This window comes from Mobula hypostoma, chromosome 3 (genome assembly GCF_963921235.1).
Source record: "Mobula hypostoma chromosome 3, sMobHyp1.1, whole genome shotgun sequence".
Taxonomy (NCBI): Eukaryota; Metazoa; Chordata; class Chondrichthyes; order Myliobatiformes; family Myliobatidae; genus Mobula; species Mobula hypostoma.
The window spans coordinates 87,233,682-87,254,553 of NC_086099.1; the positions used below are offsets into that span (position 1 = coordinate 87,233,682).

Here is a 20,872-nt window from a genome sequence, read left to right on the forward strand (position 1 = left end):
TTATAAGAGACCTAGCTGCTGATCCATATACTATATTTCCATAATCCAATACAGATCTTACTAAAGCCACATACATTCTCTTCAAAGCTGAACAACTTGCTCCCCATTCCCAACCAGTCAAACATCTCATCACATTTATTACTTTTTTACATTTCTCCTCAACTTTCCTGATATGGTCTGCCCATGTTAATGAATTAATTTCCCATCATTTGAGATGCAAATAGCCTTATCATTAATTTGAGATCTTTACTTATAGCACTGACAAAATCCTTATAAATCTCTGAAATGAGTGCTTCATGATTATTCTGATACTTGGACCTCTAATTTTCAAATTTATACTATGCCTGATTATCACTACCTCGTGGGTGTGGAGGGGGGTGGGCTTCTCACCAGTAAGATTCAAGACCAGGCCTCAATACCTCCTTGCATAATTGGATCTTCGATTTTTTTCTCACTTGCAGACCCCAGTCAGTTTGGATTGGCAACAACATCTCCTTCACAATCTCCTTCAGCAAAGGTGCACCACAAGGCTGTGTTCTTGGGCCCCTGCTCTACTCGCTTTACACTTATGACTGTGTGGCTAAGCACAGCTCCAGTGCCATATTTACAGCTTACTGATGACAGCACTGTCATAGGCCAAAACAAAAGTGGTGACAAATTAGCATAGAGCAGAGATATTGACATTCTGGCTGAGTGGTGCCATAGCAACAGCCTCTTACTCAATGTCAGCAAGACTAAGATAATTCACTTCAGGAAGAGGAAACCAGAGATCCATGAGCCAGTCCTCAACAAGGGATCAGAGGTGGAGAGGGTCAGCAACTTTAAATTCCTTGGTTTTATGATTTCTGAGGACCTGTCCTGGGTCCAGCCCATTAGTGCAATAATGAAAAAAGCATTGCAGCGCTCTACTTCTGTAGAAGTTTGCGAAGATTCGGCACAACATCTAAAACTTTGACAAACTTCCTTTGAAGTGTAGTAAGCAGTATATTGACTGGTTGCATCACAGCCTGGAATGAAAACACCTTGAATGGGAAATCTGACAAAAAGTAGTGGATACGGCCCAGTCAACGATGGGTAAAACCCTCCCCACCATTGAATGCATCTACACAGAGGCTGTCACAGGGACCCCCACCACCCAGGCAATGCTTTCTTCTCACTACTGCCATGAAGAAGAAGGTACAGGAACCTCAGGACCCAGAGCACCAGGTTCAGGAACAGTTAGTAACCTTCAACCATCAAGTTCTTGAACCAGTGGGGATAACTTCAGAGTTCAAAGTAAATTTATTATCAAAGTGCATATATGTCACCATATACAACCCTGAGATTCATTTTCTAGCGAGCATACTCAGTAAACCCATCATGGAATAATATCCATAATAGAATCAATGAAAGACCACATCAACTTGGGTGTTCAGTCAGTGTGCAAAAGACAACAAACTGTGTAAATACAAAAAGAAAGAAATAATAATAATAAATATGCAATAGTTACATTTAAAATTTATTATCAGTGTACACACATGTCACTACATACAACACTGAGATTCATTTTCTGCAGGCATACTTAAAAAAATCGATAGAACAGTAACCATAAACAGGATCTGTGAACAGTCGAGATCAGGAACTGTTAACTGTAAACAGTGCAAATGGAGATAATAAATATACAGCAATAAATAACGAGCATGAAATAACAAGACAGAAGAATCCTTAAATGATTGTAGTTATTCCCTTTTGTTCATGAGCCTGATGTTTGAGGGGTCGTAACCGTTCTTGAACCTGGTGGTATGAATTCTGAGGCACCTGTACCTTCTACCTGACGGCAGCAGTGAGAAAAGAGGATGGCCTGGGTGATGAGGATCTTTGATGATGGATGCTGCTTTTCCATGGCAATATTGCACATTCTGGAGCATGCTGATATTAAGGGAGAGGAGGTGTTGGAGTTGTTAAAATACATTAGGACAGATAAGTCCCTGGGGCCTGACGGAATATTCCCCCGGCTGCTCCACGAGGCGAGAGAAGAGATTGCTGAGCCTCTGGCTAGGATCTTTCTGTCCTTGTTGTCCACGGGAATGGTACCGGAGGATTGGAGGGAGGCGAATGTTGTTCCCTTGTTCAAAAAAGGTAGTAGGGATAGTCCGGGTAATTATAGACCAGTGAGCCTTACGTCTGTGGTGGGAAAGCTGTTGGAAAAGATTCTTAAAGATAGGATCTATAGGCATTTAGAGAATCATGGTCTGATCAGGGACAGTCAGCATGGCTTTGTGAAGGGCAGATCGTGTCTAACAAGCCTGATAAAGTTCTTTGAGGAGGTGACCAGGCATATAGATGAGGGTAGTGCAGTGGATGTGATCTATATGGATTTTAGTAAGGCATTTGACAAGGTTCCACATGGTAGGCTTATTCAGAAAGTTAGAAGGCATGGGATCCAGGGAAGTTTGGCCAGGTGGATTCAGAATTGGCTTGCCTGCAGAAGGCAGAGGGTCATGGTGGAGGGAGTACATTCAGATTGGAGGATTGTGACTAGTGGTGTCCCACAAGGATCTGTTCTCGGACCTCTACTTTTCGTGATTTTTATTAACGACCTGGATGTTGGGGTAGAAGGGTGGGTTGGCAAGTTTGCAGACAACACAAAGGTTGGTGGTGTTGTAGATAGTGTAGAGGATTGTCAAAGATTGCAGAGAGACATTGATAGGATGCAGAAGTGGGCTGAGAAGTGGCAGATGGAGTTCAACCCGGAGAAGTGTGAGGTGGTACATTTTGAAAGGACAAACTCCAAGGCAGAGTACAAAGTAAATGGCAGGATACTTGGTAGTGTGGAGGAGCAGAGGGATCTCGGGGTACATGTCCACAGATCCCTGAAAGTTGCCTCACAGGTGGATAGGGTAGTTAAGAAAGCTTATGGGGTGTTAGCTTTCATAAGTCGAGGGATAGAGTTTAAGAGTCGCGATGTAATGATGCAGCTCTATAAAACTCTGGTTCGGCCACACTTGGAGTATTGTGTCCAGTTCTGGTCACCTCACTATAGGAAGGATGTGGAAGCATTGGAAAGGATACAGAGGAAATTTAACAGGATGCTGCCTGGTTTAGAGAGTATGCATTATGATCAGAGATTAAGGGAGCTAGGGCTTTATTCTTTGGAGAGAAGGAGGATGAGAGGAGACATGATAGAGTTGTACAAGAAAATAAGAGGAATAGATAGAGTGGATAGCCAGCGCCTCTTCCCCAGGGCACCACTGCTCAATACAAGAGGACATGGCTTTAAGGTAAGGGGTGGGAAGTTCAAGGGGGATATTAGAGGAAGGTTTTTCACTCAGAGAGTGGTTGGTGTGTGGAATGCACTGCCTGAGTCAGTGGTGGAGGCAGATACACTAGTGAAGTTTAAGACACTACTAGACAGGTATATGGAGGAATCTAAGGTGGGGGCTTATATGGGAGGCAGGGTTTGAGGGTTGGCACAACATTGTGGGCCGAAGGGCCTGTACTGTGCTGTACTATTCTATGTAAATGTGCTCAACAGTTGGGAGGGTTTTACCTGTGATGTATTGGGTTGAATCCATTACCTTTTGTTGGATTTTCCACTCAAAGGCACTGGTGTTCATAATAGAATCAATGAAAGACCACATCAACTTGGGTGTTCAGTCAGTGCGCAAAAGACAACAAACTGCAAATACAAAAAGAGGCCATTATGCAGCCAGTCAGCACACTTTCCACCACACATCTACATAAGTTTGCCAAGGCTTTTGATGACATGCTGAATCTCTGCAGGCCCCTGAGGAAGTAGAGGTGCTATTGTGCTTTCGTTGCAATAATATTTATATGATGGGTCCAGGAAAGGCCCATTGAGATAGCGACACCCAGGAATTTAAAGTTACTCACCCTCTCCACTTCTTATGATTACTGGCTCATGGACCTTTGGTTCCCCTCTCCTGAAGTCTGCAATCAGTTCCTTGGCCTTATTGACACTGAGTGAGATATTGTTGTTATTACACCACTCAGTCAAATTTTCAGTCTCCCTCCTGAATGCTCATTTATCACCACCTTTGATACAGGCCCGGACAGTGATGTCATCAGCAAGCTTGTACATGGTGATGGAGTTGTATTTAGCAACACAGTCATAGGTGTAAAGCATGGAGAGCAGGGGGCTAAGTACACATCCCCGTGGTGCTCCTGTGCCGATGAAGATTGTGAAGGAGATGATATTGCCAATCTGAACTAACTGGGGTCTACAAGTGAGGAAATCCAGGACCTAATTGCACAAGGGGATATTAAGGACCAGGTCTTGGAGTTTGCTGATTAGTTCAGAGGGGATGATGGTGTTAAATGCTGAGCTGATTCAATAAAGAGTGTCCTGATGTATGCATCTTTGCTGTCCAGATGTTCTAGTGTTATGTGAAGACCCAACGAGATAGCATCTGTAGACCTGTTGTTTCAGTAGGCGAATTGGAGCAGATTCGAAATTGCCAGCCGGACTGGAGCTGATATACGTCAACACCAGCCTCTCAAAACACTTCATCACTATAGATGTAAGTGCCTCTGGGTGATTGTCATTTAGACAGCTTACCATGCTCTTCTTGGGTACTGATTGAAGCCTCCTTGAAGCAGGTGGGTTCCACACACTGCCAGAGCAAGAGGTTGAAGATACCTGTGAATACACCAGCTAGTTGGTTTGCACATAAATATTAAGAGCATGAGATGAAAGTGAGTCCATAGGTTGATAGGAGCATTTCAATGATGGAGCAGGTAAAGTTGAGTGAAGTTATTCCCTTTGGTTCAAGAGCCTGATGGTTGAGAAGTAATAACTGTTCCTGAACTTGGAGGTATGAGTGCCGATGCTCCTGTAACTTCTTCCTGATGGCAGCAGTGAGTACAGAGCATGACCTGAGTGGTGGGGGTCCCTGATGATAGACACTGCTTTCCTGTGCTCAGTGCTGGAGAGGGCTTTATCGACGATGAACTGGGCTCTATCCACTACTTTTTGTAGGACTTTCCATTCAAGGACATTGGTGTTTCCATTCCAGGCTGTGATGCACCCAATCAACATATTCTGCACTGCACATCTGTAGAAGTTTGTCAAAGGTTTAGATGTCATACTGAATTTTTGCTCACTCCTAAGGAAGCAGAGGCGTTGCCATGCTTTCTTCATAATTGCCCTTACATGCTTTGCCCAGGACAGGTCCTGCAAAATGATAATATTAAGGAATTTAAAGTTGTTGACCGTCTCCACCTCGGTCTCCAATCCACTTTTACTGTGTCCTGTCCGTGTCCTCTTTCACTATTCCAACAAGGCCCAACATATTGTGAGGAACAGTATCTCAAGTTCTCTCTGGGCACAATTTCAACTTAATTAATTTTCTTCACCCTCCTAAAGGCTGCTCGCATGTCATCTTCAGAGACAGAATTCACAGTTTTCCCAGTGGCAGCTTACATCTACAGTGATGAAGTGTTTTGGGAGGCTGGTGTTGAAGCATTTCAACTCCTGTCTGAATGGGAGCTCGTGATGGTTCCTCCACTCAATTTCACTTGTCGCATCACTGAACTGTTCTCACAATCTACGGACTCACTTTCAAGACTCTTCATCCCATGTTCTGGATATTTAGTGCTTATTTATTCATTATTGTCATTTCTTTTTTTCTTTTCTATTTGCAGTTTTTTGCATATCAGCTGTTTGTCTGCCCTGTTGGGTGTGTTTGATCCTATTATAGTTCCTGGATTTATTGGGTATGCCCACAAGAAAACAAAACATATGACATATGTGTACTTTGATAATAAATTTACTTTGAATTTCACGTTCATTAGTTCCACCCAGAGTGATTCTATGTGATATCCTCTTCACTCCCTATAGGTTCTTTAATATCAGTGCTACTGCTACACCTATTCCTTTTGGATGATCCCTTGTAAAAAGTTAAAAATTCTGGAATATTTCAACCAGCCCTGGCAACGTTAATTTCCAAAATGTTTAACCCTTCAATATTAACCTCTGTATTTACAGCTGTACAAGATATTGGTGAGATTGCATCTCACTTTCAAGGATTCTTTATTTCATGTTCTGAACATTGCTTCTTTATTTATTTTTATTTCTTTTTGTATTTGCACAATTTTTTGATTTCTGCACACTAGTTGAACAACCAAGTTGGAACAGTCTTTTATTGATTGTTATGATTATTATTCTACAGATTTATTGAGTATGCCCACAAGAAAATGAATCTCAGTCAGGGATGTATATGGTGACATATATATGTCCCTTGTAAATTTACTTTGAATTTTGAATATTGTTTGCAGTCATAGTTGCCATGCAATAGGAAGGATATAATTAAGCTGGACAAGGTATGAAAAGATTTACAAGGATATTATTGGGAATGGAGGATTTAATTTAGAAGGGCAGCTGAATAAGGTGGTACCATTGTCTTTGAGTGAAAGAGGCAGAGGAGAGATCTTATAAAATCATGAACAAAATTCCCAGGAGAAGGGAGCTGAAAATTAGATGATATAGATTTAACTTGAGGTGGAAAATTTAAATGGGACCTGAGGACCAGAGGGTGATGGGTCTGTGAAACAAATAACCAGACAAAGTGCTAGTGGTTGGAACAATTACATTATACGACATTTCAATAGACGTATTTTTTTATAGATTAGATTAGATTTTATAGATTAGATTAGCTTTATTTGCCACCTGTAGATTGAAACATACAGCGAAATGCATCATTTTGTGTCAAATCAAATCAGAAATTGTCACTACACTCAAGATGCCAACATAGCATGCCCACAACTAACCCTACCCATGCGTCTTTAGACTGTGGCAAGAAACTACAGATTCCAAAGAATCCCACACAGTCACAGGGAGAACAGACAGACACCTGACAATCAGTGGCAGAATTGAATCCTGACTGGTGATAACTGGCACTGTAATAGCATTATGCTAACCTCTGCACAACTGTGCTGCCAATGCCAGCATCTTTCTGTAATACCATGGGCTCTTATCTTTTTTAGGAGCATCACGTGTGGCACCTTGTCAAAGGCCTTCTGAAAATCTAAGGGAACAAGATCCATTGAGTCTGAATGAGTACGCCATAGTTATCACTAACTTCATGAAAACCCGTGCGGATGAGTGTGTGCCTACAAGAACATACTGTATATACCCGCATCAAAAGCCATGGATGAATCAGGTTTGTAGTCTGTTGAGAGTGATGCAGGACTGTACAAGAAGGACAGGTAAGACTTACAGAGGGCTATGTCAAGAGCAAAGGAACAATTCCGAACAAGGTTTGAGGAGGAATTAGATGCATGTCAACTCTGGCTGGGTTTGCAAGCCATTACTTCCTACAAAACGATGCTTCGCTCCTAGATGAGCTCAACGCCTTTTACACACACTTTGAAAAGAAGAATAAAACTGCATCTATGAGGATCCCTACAGTAGCCAGTGACACTGTGATCTCTGTCTTGGAGACCAATGTCAAATTACCTTTCAAGAGGGAAGAACCCTTAAAAGCAACAGGTACCAATGGGATACCTGGTAGGGCTCTAAACACCCGTGCCAAGCAACTGGCAAGTGTTCTCATTTGGAAGTTCCCATCTGCTTCAAAAGTGAAGCAATCATACCACTGCCCAAGGAGAGTAGGGTGAGATGCCTTAATGACTATCGTCCAGTAGGACTCACATCCAGAGTGAAGTGTTTTGAGAGTTTGGTAATAGCTAAAAAATCAACTGCTGCCTCAGCAAGGACCTGGACTATCACTACAATAGATCTGCAGCGGATGCAATTTCATTGGCTCTTCATACAGCCTTGGATCACCTGGATAGTATAAATACCTGTCAGACTGCTGTTTATTGACCACAGCTCGGCATTTAATACAATTCCACCTAATCAAAAAGCTCCAAAACCTGGGCCTCTGTACCGCCCTCTGCAACTGGATCTGCGACTTCCTCACTGGAAGATCACAGTCTGTGCAGATTGGAAATAACTTCTTCACTTCACTGAATCAACACAGGCACACCTCAAGGGCTTAGCCCACTGCTATACTCTCTCTACACCCATGACTGTTTGGCTAGGCACAGCTCAAATGGCATCTAATGACAACACACTATTGTTGGCATAATTTCAAATGGTGATGAGAAGTGGAGTGAGCAAGACAGATCAGCTGGTTGAGAGGTGTTACAGCAAACAACTTTGCACTCAGCATCAGTAAGGCCAAAGCATCTATTGTCCACTTCAGAAAAGGTAGGACAAGGGCAGACCCACCAGTCCTCATAGAGGGATCAGAAGTGGAGTGTGTGAGCAATTTCAAGTTTCTGGGTGCCAACATCTCTGAAGATCTATCCTGAGCCCAACATAACAATGTAGTTACAAAGAAGGCACAACATCGGCTATATTTTATAAGGAGTTTGAGAAGATTTGGTACATCACCAAAGGCACTCACAAATTTCTACAGATATACTGTGCAGAGCATTCTAACTGGCTGCATCACTGTCTGGTAAGGGGTGGTCGGGGGCACTACACAGAATCAAACTAAGCTGCAGAAAGTTGTAAACTCAGTCAGCTCCATCATGAACACTAGCCTCCCTAGCATCCTGAACATCTTCAAGGAGTGAAAAGGCAACAACCATTATTAGGGAGCCCCATCAACCAGAACATCCCCTCTTTTCATTGCTATCATCAGGAAGAAGGGACAGGAGCCTAAAGGCACACACTTAATGATTCAGGAACAGCTTCTTCCCTTCTGCCAACAGATTTCTGAAAGAACATTGAACAGTACCTCACTACTTTTTTTTTAATGTTTTTTTACACTAATTCATTTTTAATATATTACAATATACTGCTGCCGTATAACAACAAATTTCACAACATATGCCAGTGAAATTAAATTTGATTCTGAAAATGCTAATAATTCTGGTCATCTATGGGGAGGAACAGTCAATGTTTCAGACCAAGACCCTTCATCATGAGTTCTGCATTCCTCCAGCGTTTTGTGTGTGTTGAAACTACTTCTTTTGGTGCACCATTACATGTAAAACATTGCACATTCCAATGTACGTTCTGTGGTTGTAGAAGTTGCTCTTTGTTTTCCATTCACCGAGTAGTTAACTGTACAGACTAGAAGTATCATCATAGCCCTGCTTAAGAGAAAAATATGTGCATTCACTGAAAAGCTTCTTTGGCCCGACTCACACTTGCAGTAGGGTTTTCACTGGTGCTGATTTGCACTGTAGTTAGATGGCACATCAACAGCTCAGTTAATGGAGTAAAAGCCTGAGCAGTACTCAAAAGTACAAACAATTGTCTGTTGCCACTATTTCTGTGCAGTATTCTATAATCTTTGATCACTGAAGTCATTTTGTCAAAAGTGAAAAGATCTTGGCTCTATTACAATGTTTTAATTTAGACCAAGCTCAGTGTTTGTAAATACAACTGGCAATTAAATCTATTTCTGTTTGTTCTACAGTTTTGAAAGCTGTCATTTAGTTAACAGTCTGGAGATACCAAATGACATTTCTCCTAGCTACCTAGATCCAAGTCTCAAAATAAGTAGTAAGCTATTTAGAACTGATATGATAGGAATTGATTTACTCCAAATCTTTACATTTCTTTATCATGAATGGCTGTGGAAGCTATTATTGAATTCCACTCCATATATTGTTTCCTTACAATGTACTAAGCTATTTTGGCCCTTTGAGTCTAAGCTAGCTCACAGAACAAACCCATTCCCTACTATTTTTCCCTGTAACGTATTCTATTCCCAATCCCATCAACTCCACTCAGATTTTGCCACACAACGCCTTTGAATCTGTAAGTCCCAGACTTCTACAATTTGCAGTGCACGGGCAAAGACAAAGACAGATGTCAGTTTTAGCATCTGAACACCAAGGATTCCAATGAATATTCACCATGATTTGACCAATGCTACAAGGCAATACACACAAAACGCTGAAAGAACTCAGAAGATCAGGCTGCATCTATGGAAAAGAGTAAATAGTTGACATTTTGGACTGAGACCCTTCAGGAGGACTGGGGGAAAAAAAAAGAAATCAGAATAAGAAGGTGGGGGGGAGGGGAGGAAATAGTACAAAGTAGTAGCTGATAGGTGAAACTGGGAGAGGGGGATGGGTGAAGTAAAGAGCTGTGAAGTCAATTGGTGAAAGAGATATGGAGAAAGGGGAATCTGATAGGAGAGGACAGAGGGCCATGCAATAAAGGGAAGGGGAAGGAGCACCAGAGGGCGATGGGTTTTCCTGATGAAGGTTCTCAGCCTGAAATGTTGACCACACTCTTTTCCATAGATGCTGCCTGGTCTGCTGAGTTCCTTCAGCATCTTGTGTGTATACTTTGATTTCCAGCATCTGCAGATTTTCCCTTGTTTGTAATGCTACTAGGCAAATGCTTTTCTCTTCAAAGGCTCCACGGTTAACAAAGTATAGGTACTATACCTTTCCCCAAGACATTTTAAATACTTGTTTTATAGAACATTATACAGGATAGAATGTATCTAGTAAATAATTTCAATGCAAACTTGGCTCTGAAAACTGCAAAAATTCCTCAATTTTATATAATTGCTACAGATCTGTTGTACATTTTTATTGTAACAATTGTATTCACAAGATAATTACAGCCTTTTTTCATACAAATATTGCATATAGCTAGCATTTATGCCTTCAAATCAAAATGAAGACAATTTCAATGTGATTTGCTCACTGTATATTTACACTCTATAACTACCTTCATTCAAGGGATTACTTGGAACTGATACTAAAGGAAATGGGCTACAGGGCAGGAAAGAGGAGGGACTTAGGAGAACAGTTTATATGAAACTTCCAGATGCCTTGCTGATATAAGTTTCACGTTTGTTTTAGTGGGGCCGGGATATTTGCAGATGCTTGTTCAAGATAGGCTAAAGGTCCTTGAGCAAGATCTGATGATTTTTTGGGTTGTACATTAATATCTTCCAGGACTTGTTGCCAGTGTCTCAGCTTGCTTAGGTGTTTTTGGATCAAGGCTTCTTTCCTCTGTAGTTCATTTTTCAATTCTGAAACATCCTACAAAATGCATATATATTGTTAAGAACACTTCCAAACAGAATATTTTAATGCTTAAGCCTTGAAAGAGTACAAAATAATTAAGGAATTTATCAACAACAAAAGATACTTCAAGGAAAACTTTTCAAAAACTGAGTAGTGTAAAGCACTGGAACAGCTTAAGAGTAGTACGAAGCATTTGAACTGACAGCATGGTTAAAGCCTTTGAATTGGAAGATACTCTGTTTGTTTCAAGGTCCAGATGGTCTTTGCTGTTCATGTAATTTGTTCGATTTACTTTCTGCAGACTGATCATTTGTACACTTTCTCTGATCTAAAATTCATCTTCCCCAATGTCAGTAGGGCAGTTGACATCAGATCAGAGAACACAAGATCAATTACTCCTTTCCATGTAATGGCCACTCTTAGTATTATTGCACTGTGAGGATTTGAGTCACTTGTGTCATTGTTTACAACAGGGGTCCCCAACCTTTTTTGCAGTGCGGACCGGTTTCACGTTGACAATATTCTTGCCGACCGGCCGACCGGGGCGGGATGGTTGCCAACGGACAAGAGTAGCAGTCAAATACGTTGCGTTTACCCAGAGAAAGACAACAATGACCAAGAAGCCTTCGCGGGCACCAGTGTGCATGCATTATTTGCGCATGTGCGCTCCTGTCGATTATTTTTCTACAAATCGTTTTTGGCGATTCTGTTCGGGGGGGGGGGAAGTGTGTTATTCACAACCGGAATATCGGTGATAAGTGGCTAATACACTCAATTTCGTTTCTAAAAGGCTTTATCTAACGAAATTAATATTAAACACACAGCGCATTTTCCTCGCATGAATATAGCGATAAGTCAATTATCAGGGGAGGACAGGGGAGCTTGAAGTAAGTGTTGAACAAACTTCCAGTAGAAGTGTCAGAAGCAGGTTCGATATTATCATTTAAAGAAAAATTGAATAGGTATATGGACAGGAAAGTAATGGAAGGTTATGGGCTGAGTGCAGGTCGGTGGGACGAGGTGAGAGTAGCGTTCGGCACGGACTAGAAGGGCGGAGATGGCCTGTTTCCGTGCTGTAATTGTTATATGGTTATATAAGTCAATAGCATCATAACATTTTAAGTAACGTTTGGATATTAAACACAGCGCATATTTTCCCCGTATGAACTTATAAAATCATTGCAACGCACCAATATCGCTGAATCAGTGGGAGCCCTGGGCTTGCTTTCCTGCAACAAGACGGTCCTATAGAGGGGTGATGGGGGACAGCGATACTCCAACGGGGTTCCTTATGTCCAGTCTAATCCGCAATTTAGTTTTTGTTACATTCATCACAGAGATACGTTGGAAATGGAAGCAACGTTTTCGGTGCTTCCATGGCTATCTCAGGATATTGAGCCTTGACTTTGATCCAGAATGCCAGCAGAGATGTTCTGTCAAACAGACTTTTCAGCCGGCCGTCATTTGCAAGCTCGAGCAGTTGATCTCCTTCCCGCGCTGAAATGGATGACGCGCAGGTAATGGCTCAACAGTGCGTGACAGGGAATGAGGAAAGGTGCAGCTGACTCATCGCCAAATCATATCGTTTCCTCGCGGCTCGGTAGCGCATGCTCTGCGGCCTGGTGGTTGGGGACCGCTGGTTTACAATACACATGGGTACAAGGTAATATACTTGGGTAACAAGACAGCATGAAGTTGGCCTGTTGTACTTGTTGCCCTTACCAAATCTACTTTGCACTCCCTCTGTCACAGGCTCAGTAACATTAAAGCCAATTGTATCATCTCAATATTATGGAAGTTGTAGGGTACAATCCAAATTTAGGATCCTGATGTCCAAACTGTTTATATTTCCAAGTACTCCATCAAGAACTCATAGGGTCCTGTGTGCACTTTTGGGTATTAAAAGTATAAACAACTGTCACGTTATTCTGCAGATTTTTAAATGTACACAATTCAATATCTTGACAACTACACAGGCTAATAAAATCCATGACTCCTAAAATCATGACTCAAATCCACCAACTCTGTTAACTTTATTTTAGCACGTAATGCTGATTAGTCAATTGATTTTTTCCCCCTCAAACACAGTAAGTTATAAAACGATAGGAAATAAGTTCTTTACCTCCTTTATGACTTGCTCAGGTTTCTGTACAGCAAGCTGCAGCCTCTTCTGTAGGAAAAAGCACTCTGTTTGTCTGGCAACATCCAAAAACTTTTGAATGCATTGCTCTACACCTGTAGCATTATAGATGAACACATTTATGAATAAAATTGTAAGCTGGTTAGAAGCAAATGACTCTACATAATTTACTGGCATAATTTACATACTACTATTTAACTATTTATGGTTCTATTACTATTTATTATTTATGGTGCAACTGTAACGAAAACCAATTTCCCCCTGGATCAATAAAGTATGACTATGACTATTACATGCTTAATAAGTCTGTGCCAGGTCGCATTTATTTTGTTAAATCAATAAAGAATAGCTTACTTCTGAAACATGCAAGGGTGATTAAAATCTGTAAATACCACAAGCCTTCCTGGTTTCAGGCGGATATTCCAAAGAGACTTTTAAAAACTCTTTCAGTTTTGATGATGAATCTCAGCCTAAAACGTTGACTCTTTATTCCTTTCCAAAGGTGCTGTCTGACCAGCTGAGTTTCCTCAGCATTATTTTGTGTGTTACTTAATTGGAAGTCTATTAAATGTTGTTAATCTGCCCACAATTTCTGCAGCTCTTTCCAAATACAGGTGGCCCCCGTTTTCCGAACATTCACTTTAGGACACCTTGCTGTTACGAAAGACCTACATTAGTTACCTATTTTCGCTAACAGAAGGAATTTTCACTGTTACGAAAAAAGGCAGCGCGCGCCCAAACAGCCAAGCTCCTCCCCCGGAACTGCATTCTAGCCGGCATTGCTCGAACACGTGCTTTATCCCGCTTTACTTTGTGCATCCATTAGCAAGATGAGTTCTAAGGAATCGGAAAAGCCTAAAAGAGCTCGTAAGGGTGTTACACTTAGCCGTAAAACTAGACATAATTAAGCATTTCGATTGTGGTGAACGAAGTAAGGACATTGTCCGCGCGTAGAACTTGCCCGCGTCCACCATTCGCACTATTTATACGCAGAGAGAAAGAATTTTGCAAGCTGCCGATGTTACTGTTGGATATGCTCGTAGCAAAGTGGTCTCTTTTAGTCAGCATCCAATAATGGATAAAATGGAAAGTCTATTGCTTGAGTGGATTGATGGGTATACAAAGCGTGGTGTTCCGTTAAGTTTTCTTATACTTGAAATCAGTCTTTTTAATAAGCTGAAACAGAAAACACTGGACGATGGTGATGAAAGTGTTGCAAAAGTGGAATTTAAAGGTAGTCATGGGTGGTTTGATCGGTTTCTGAGGCGAAGGCAGCTTCATAGTTTAAGCAGTGGTCCCCAACCTCTGGGCCGCGGACCGATACATTGCCGCGAAGAATGCAGTTGTGCAACAGTAGTTGGAACGCACCCAGCACATCTTTAAGAAAAAAGTTGAAATAAACAAGCTAATTAATTAGGAGCCACCCGGCACGTAAATGTCGGCCCAGATCAGAGGCGATGGCCGATTGCGTCAGGTGGTTATTCGTACAAGTGTTTAACTGTGACGAAACTGCAATTTATTGGAGTCTTCCCGATTACGGTAAGTGAAACTACACTGTACATACATTATTTCTACTTTATATAGGCTGTGTATTTTCATGTGTTATTTGGTATGATTTGGCAGCTTCATAGCTTAAAGGTTACTGGAGAGAGTGTTTCTGCCGAGAGCACTTGCGCCGTGTTTCTGCTGAGCGCTTCCGCGAGATTTTCGCTGCGCTAGATTTCTACTTTATATAGGCTGTGTATTTATCATATCATTCCTGCTTTTATTATGTTACTGATATTTTAGGTTTTATGTGTTATTTGGCATGATTTTGCAGGTTATTTTTTGGGTCTGGAAACACTCAAAAACTTTTCCCATATAAATAAATGGTAATTGCTTCTTCACTTTATGACATTCCGGCTTATGAACCATTTCATAGGAACGCTCTACCTTCGGATAGCGGGGGAAACCTGTATCACACTTTGCATGAAGAAGCTGCCCCTGATGTCCATTTTAAACTTCTCATTTCCAGTCTAAAACCTATGAGCTCTTGTTTTTAGCATCACCTCCCTATGTCCCTCATGAGCTTATATGCCTCTATCAGGTCACCCTTTAATCTCCAACATTCCAAGGAATGCAGTCCTAGTCGACACAATCTCTCCCAAGGGTGTTTTTTTTTAAATACTCTACTTTGTTTAACTTTTAAAGACCCAGAAGTGGTTGTGTTTGCTTTAAATGGCATTTATCAACTTAATGACATTGTTTTTAAATTGTTTACATAAATTTTGTTTATAAATGTCACTAAAAATCAGACATTTAAAAGCTGTCAAATTCTTTGATACCAGTTTTGTTTTCTGTCAAGATGGTTGTAAGCAAGACCTCAGAAAAATACAGCCAAAGCCTAATTGTTACTGAAAGCTCACTAATTCTTGTTGAAACCAGAATCCCAAAGCCAACGAAGTTCCAAAGCCTATGCACCCATACCAATTGAGACTGTGAGCTGAACTTTTTTTTTACAATTTATACTGAAGGTACAGTCGCTAAATTTGCAAATAATTCAAAGTACAAAAGTTGTGCGGAGTGCTTAAGGAGGGCAAAAAGGAGTAGAGGTTAAGTGTATAAGCAAAGATCTAGTAAAATGTGAAATTGTCCATTTTGATAGGAAAATGAAAAAGTTTGCTCTCGGGTGGGGGGAGAGGGGGAGGGGGGGAGGGGGAGAGATATAGAGATAGAGATAGATAGATAGATAGCTAGATAGAGAGAGATCTGGGAGTCCTAGTGCACGATTCCAAATGATAATTAAGTAAAGTTACTGACAAAACTAAACAGAATGTAAACACGAGGAAATCTGCAGATGCTGGAATTTCAAGCAACACACATAAAAGTTGCTGGTAAACGCAGCAGGCCAGGCAGCATCTCTAGGAAGAGGTACAGTCGACGTATTGGGCCAAGACCCTTCGTCAGGATTAAGTGAAAGAAGAGCTAGTAAGAGATTTGAAAGTGGGAGGGGGAGGGGGAAATCTACCAGCTGCTTTTACCAGTAACTTTTATGTGTGTTGCTAAACAGAAAGTCACTGTTTTATTGCTAGGAGAATTGAATGCAAAAGTATGGAAGTTAAGCTTGTTATGCAAGACAGAGGCATGACCAATTCTGGAGTACTATGTAAATTGATCCCCTTATTTGAGAAAAAATGTTAATTCAATGAAAGCAGTTCAGAGGTTTTCTAGACAAAATTACCTGGAATAGTTGAATTGTCTTAAGAGAGAAGGTTAGACATGCTAGGTTTCTAAAGATGGAGTATAGTAGAGTGAAGGGGATTTGAGTGAAATAAAATTGTACGAGATATTTACAGAGTGGATGTCAAGAGGCTGTTTTCTCTTGCTGGAGAATCTTCAACTAAAAGTGACTTTAAAAATAAGACATCAACATTTAAAAGTGTGATAGTAGAGTATGAAAGGTTACCATATGCAGACATAAATGTGAGGTAGACATTACATCAGAACAGCCATGATCTTAAGCTTGGGGGCTAAGTGTCATACTGCTGCTCCAAATTGTATGTCGGTAAGTCAGCTCACACAAAATCCAGGTCAGTGTGTCCTAAGTTTTACAAGTTATCTCAAGGAGTACAAACATGAGGTAATGCCTAATCCGTGAATATGCTTTCCTCATTATGCAGACTACAGTTAGAATATCAAGGTTAATTTTCAATTTTGTTGTCTGTGTGTTCTCAGGTATGTAAATGTTTCCTTTTGTGCCTCATAAAGCCATTGCTTGTATCAATACATGAGCAAGATAAATAATCAACAAAAGAACATGTAAGCTTATACATAATGTAAACAGGATCTTTGAAATTATTACTACAGTTCATTCCATCTTTGTAACAATGCAAATATATTTGGAAAAGTGCTTCCGCCAGAACATAACACACTAGAGAAAGAGCTTTCATAATCATTTTAGGTCCAGCTACAAGCTAGTGCTTAAATAATTATTTATATCATCATATACATTCTTCCAAGGTTTCCCACCTGTTCTAATTTCTTCTTGATCTGTGCCATTCACATAGTCTTGACTGACCAATGATGCAAAGCAGGCCTACAAGAAATTCTCAATTAATATTTAGAATTTTCCAATTAATTTAACAGAAACAATCCAGCACAAGAGCAATTTTCCATTATGTTAGAACTGGAGTACAAATCAAGATCAGGGATTCTGTGGATAGCAAGTAATGAAATATGTCAGTAAAATATTTGTGTTGTAGCTTTTTATTAAACTGGGGTAAGCTGAGCATGTCCATAAAAGGGAAATCATTAAATAGACAGAGCAGCCAACAATCACACAACTGTAATAAAATCTTGTGGAAAAAGTAGAATGAAACAAGAAACTTTCCCAAGCATTAAGTTTTAAATATAATATGAACATGACAATCTAAACTGTGAGCAGCGCAGCCAAAGCAAGTGTGTTTCCAATGGGATACAAGTTTGACAGGAGTAAGGGCACCATCATCATAGCTTGTCACACCAGACAGCCAGCCACTCTAGTGTTGTTTGGTTGATGTTGAGCAGGTCAGTGTCAGCTAAATCAGGTGAGAGTAGGCAGTTGTGCAGAATGTGCTCAATGTTCTGCACCCTTTTGCCACACTCACAGGATTCGCTGGTCTTTAAACCCCATTTCACCATATTAAGGGCATGATTTACTCAGACGATCAAAGAATTGTAAAACCTCATCCAGCCATTGGATTGGGAGCCACATTATAAAAAAAAATGAAGATGTGGAACATACAAAGGAATCTAAACAATAACAAGAGGACACAGTAGTATGGAATCTGTAGAATTCTGTGCCCAATGAAGCAGTGGAGGATACCTCAGTAAGTATATTTAAGACAAGGTTGGATAGATTTTTGCATAGTAGGGGAATTAAGGGTTAAGGGGAAAATACAGGTAGGTGGAGATGAGTCCATGGCCAGATTAGCCATGACCTTATTGAATGGCAGAGCAGGCTCAACGGGCCAGATGGCCTATTTCTACTCCTATTTCTTATATGTTAGGTTCTTATTGTCTGCCAGAATTTGTATTGTCCCTGTGAAAGAGTGAGTGAAACACCATACTGATCTGCTGCAACCCTCCAGGTGAATGTATTCCATACTGTTTGGTAAGAAGTTCCAGAATTCAGATCCAACAATGATGTATTTCCAAGTCAAGGTTCTGTGTGCTTTCCAGAGTAACTAATTCATCATGACAATCGCATGTATTTGCTGTCTTTGCTCTTCCGGCTGGTAGAGCTTGCAGCTGGAAAGTGGTGCCAGAGAAACTATCAACACTGTTTCACTTATTATCCAGAATTCTCTTTAAAACACCCATGATAAATGTAAATTTGGAAATTATCTCTATACTTTGTGGAACATGCTTTCAAATTTACCTGACGTCGATAGAAATAAAAGGCAAATGGTCTTGCATACATATAAAGTACTATATAAAGTTTTCTAGTACAAAACTTTCTCCTGAATTGTCCAATTTATCTTCGCCCCTAATTTTAATCTCTACAAAGATAAAACTTAAATTTCATATAAACCCGTTTTTCTTAAAAATCCAGCTTATTCATTCTTTCTCAATAAATGCAGATGCACTGAAAGGCTGATTACTAAGAGCACTCGTGCACCTCCCATTCCAACCCACCGCCATCCCTCCCGGGATACAGCCGCCACCTTCCTCGCTGAAAAACCACCGGCCCTCAAACGCCGCCGTTACCTCAAATGAAGCTTCGAGTTCGTCCACCAGCGTGCTGGGAGGCCGCACCGGCACGGCCGCGGACGCAGAAGCCACAGACGTAGGCCCGGACCCGGGAGGCGGCGGTGGAGGTGGCGGGTTGGGGTTTTGCGGCGGGTGTGAAAACATCCCGGACAGCGAGGCGGCCATTTTCCGGGACCTCGATGCGCATGCGCGGCTCCCAACCCCGCGTTTGCGCAACTCTGCAGAGAAAGTGCAGGTGGGCTGCGTGCAACTCTTTCAACTTTTAACTGGGAAAAGCAAATTTTAAAGGGATTTGATTACCGAGTGAATACGTCAAGATGACCTATTGGTTTTGCCTTTTGCCATATTCGTGTAAAAATTCCCGGCGATTTATATTTTTGACGCTTTGTCCGGGTGTCTTCAATTTTTGATGAGGACAGTTTCGCTTTATTATGGCCCTGTCTAATATTTAATGGCTAAGTTATATCACTATAGTTTGTGGAAGCTGCACTACATGTGCTGGTTGCCGGTTCAGTTCATAAAGTTCCTTCGAATTATAACTTATGTTCAAAAACTACCATGGTATTACCGCAACTGATATCAACAAATAAACCTAAGCATTGTTACAAATTCCATTCTAAAATAAAACAAATGAAGCAAAAGAAGCTGCCGGAGGAACTCAGTAGATTTGGCAGCATCAGTAGGGTAGAATGGACAGTCAAAATTTAAAATCGAAACGTTTCATCTAGACTGAAAGAAGAGATAAGTCTCTTCATCTAGACTGAAAGAAGAGATGAGATAAACGAGGCTAGAGGAAGAGCCGGCAAGCTATAGGTGAATCTCGGTAAGAATAGGTGGGAAGGAAGTAAGAGTGGAAATGAACAAATGAATGTTGACAAAGAGTAACAATGGGCAAGGTATTCTACAACTATGAAGTTAAAAACAAGAGGACTTAAAATCTGGTCCATTTGGTTAATACGGTAAATTAGCTCTGTTTGCCTTTTGGGTAATTTTGTTTATGGGCAGCCATTCACTCACTGATTTGCAGATCTCACGTCACTTAAATATTATTCTCAGCTTTTTTTTCAGATGTTTTTATTGTGAAGCAACATCAGCTTAACCACAACCGACAATGTCCTGAAGTACAATGCTTCATTTTTCTTTTCTTTCTTATAACATTATGAAAGTCAAATGAATGTATGTATAGTAAACAAGCAAAAAGCAAAGGAAACCCTGCCACCCTGTCTCCTTTCCCCTTCCCAACCCTCCCCTCCCCTCACCCCCCCCCCCCAAGTATGTGCTGTTTAGGTCCTACCACCTCCCACACTTAGTTCAGCTGACGGTCTCTTTTAAATACAACAGTAATGGTTGCCAGATTTTTTCAAATTCCTTGACTCTGTCCGTGATAACATATCTTATCCTCTCTAGATGCAGATTATCCATTAATGCAGCCAGCCATTGTCTAAGTGATGGAGTTTCTTTCTTTTTCCAGAATATCAGTACCGGTTTCTTTCCATTAAGTATGCCACAGGTCAGGAGTTGTTGCTGGGTAGCCTGGAATTTATTTGATCTCGCAAAAGTTCCAAAAATTATTAAAATGGGGTCTGGTATTATCTGAACCTTTAGTACCTTCGATAGGACCTCAAATATTTGCTTCCAATACTCTTGTATCCTGGGACATAAAGCATAACTATGTAACAAATTTGCATACAGATAGGCGATGATGTGTTCTGTCCCTAAACATGATCTTAAATGATTATCTAATTTATCAGGTTCTGCTGTCTCAAAACCAGAAAGGTGTGATCTTATTTAGTGTCTTAGCTGGAGATACCTGAAAAAATTACTCTTTTGCAATCCGAATTTGTCCTGGAGCTGCCGAAATGACGCAAAAATCCCTTGTATGTACAAGTCTCCAACGCTGCGTATCCCCAATTCTCGCCATGCATCAAAGGCCCCATCTATACATGAGGGGATAAAAGAGGGGTTCGCTGATATAGGTACAAGAAAAGGTAATGT

The 20,872-nt window shown here is 40.9% G+C and overlaps 1 protein-coding gene across 1 annotated transcript; it reads right to left on the reverse strand.

The window, feature by feature from the left end:
- Nucleotides 1–10,534: 10,534 nt before the first annotated feature.
- Nucleotides 10,535–19,065, reverse strand: med28 (mediator complex subunit 28). Its single transcript, XM_063043394.1, has 4 exons — nucleotides 18,875–19,065; nucleotides 17,156–17,222; nucleotides 13,130–13,242; nucleotides 10,535–11,022 (listed from the first exon to the last, which is right to left on the reverse strand). The coding sequence occupies exons 1-4, from the start codon at nucleotides 19,040–19,042 to the stop codon at nucleotides 10,825–10,827; spliced, it is 546 nt and encodes a 181-aa protein (XP_062899464.1). The 5' UTR covers nucleotides 19,043–19,065; the 3' UTR covers nucleotides 10,535–10,824.
- Nucleotides 19,066–20,872: the final 1,807 nt, after the last annotated feature.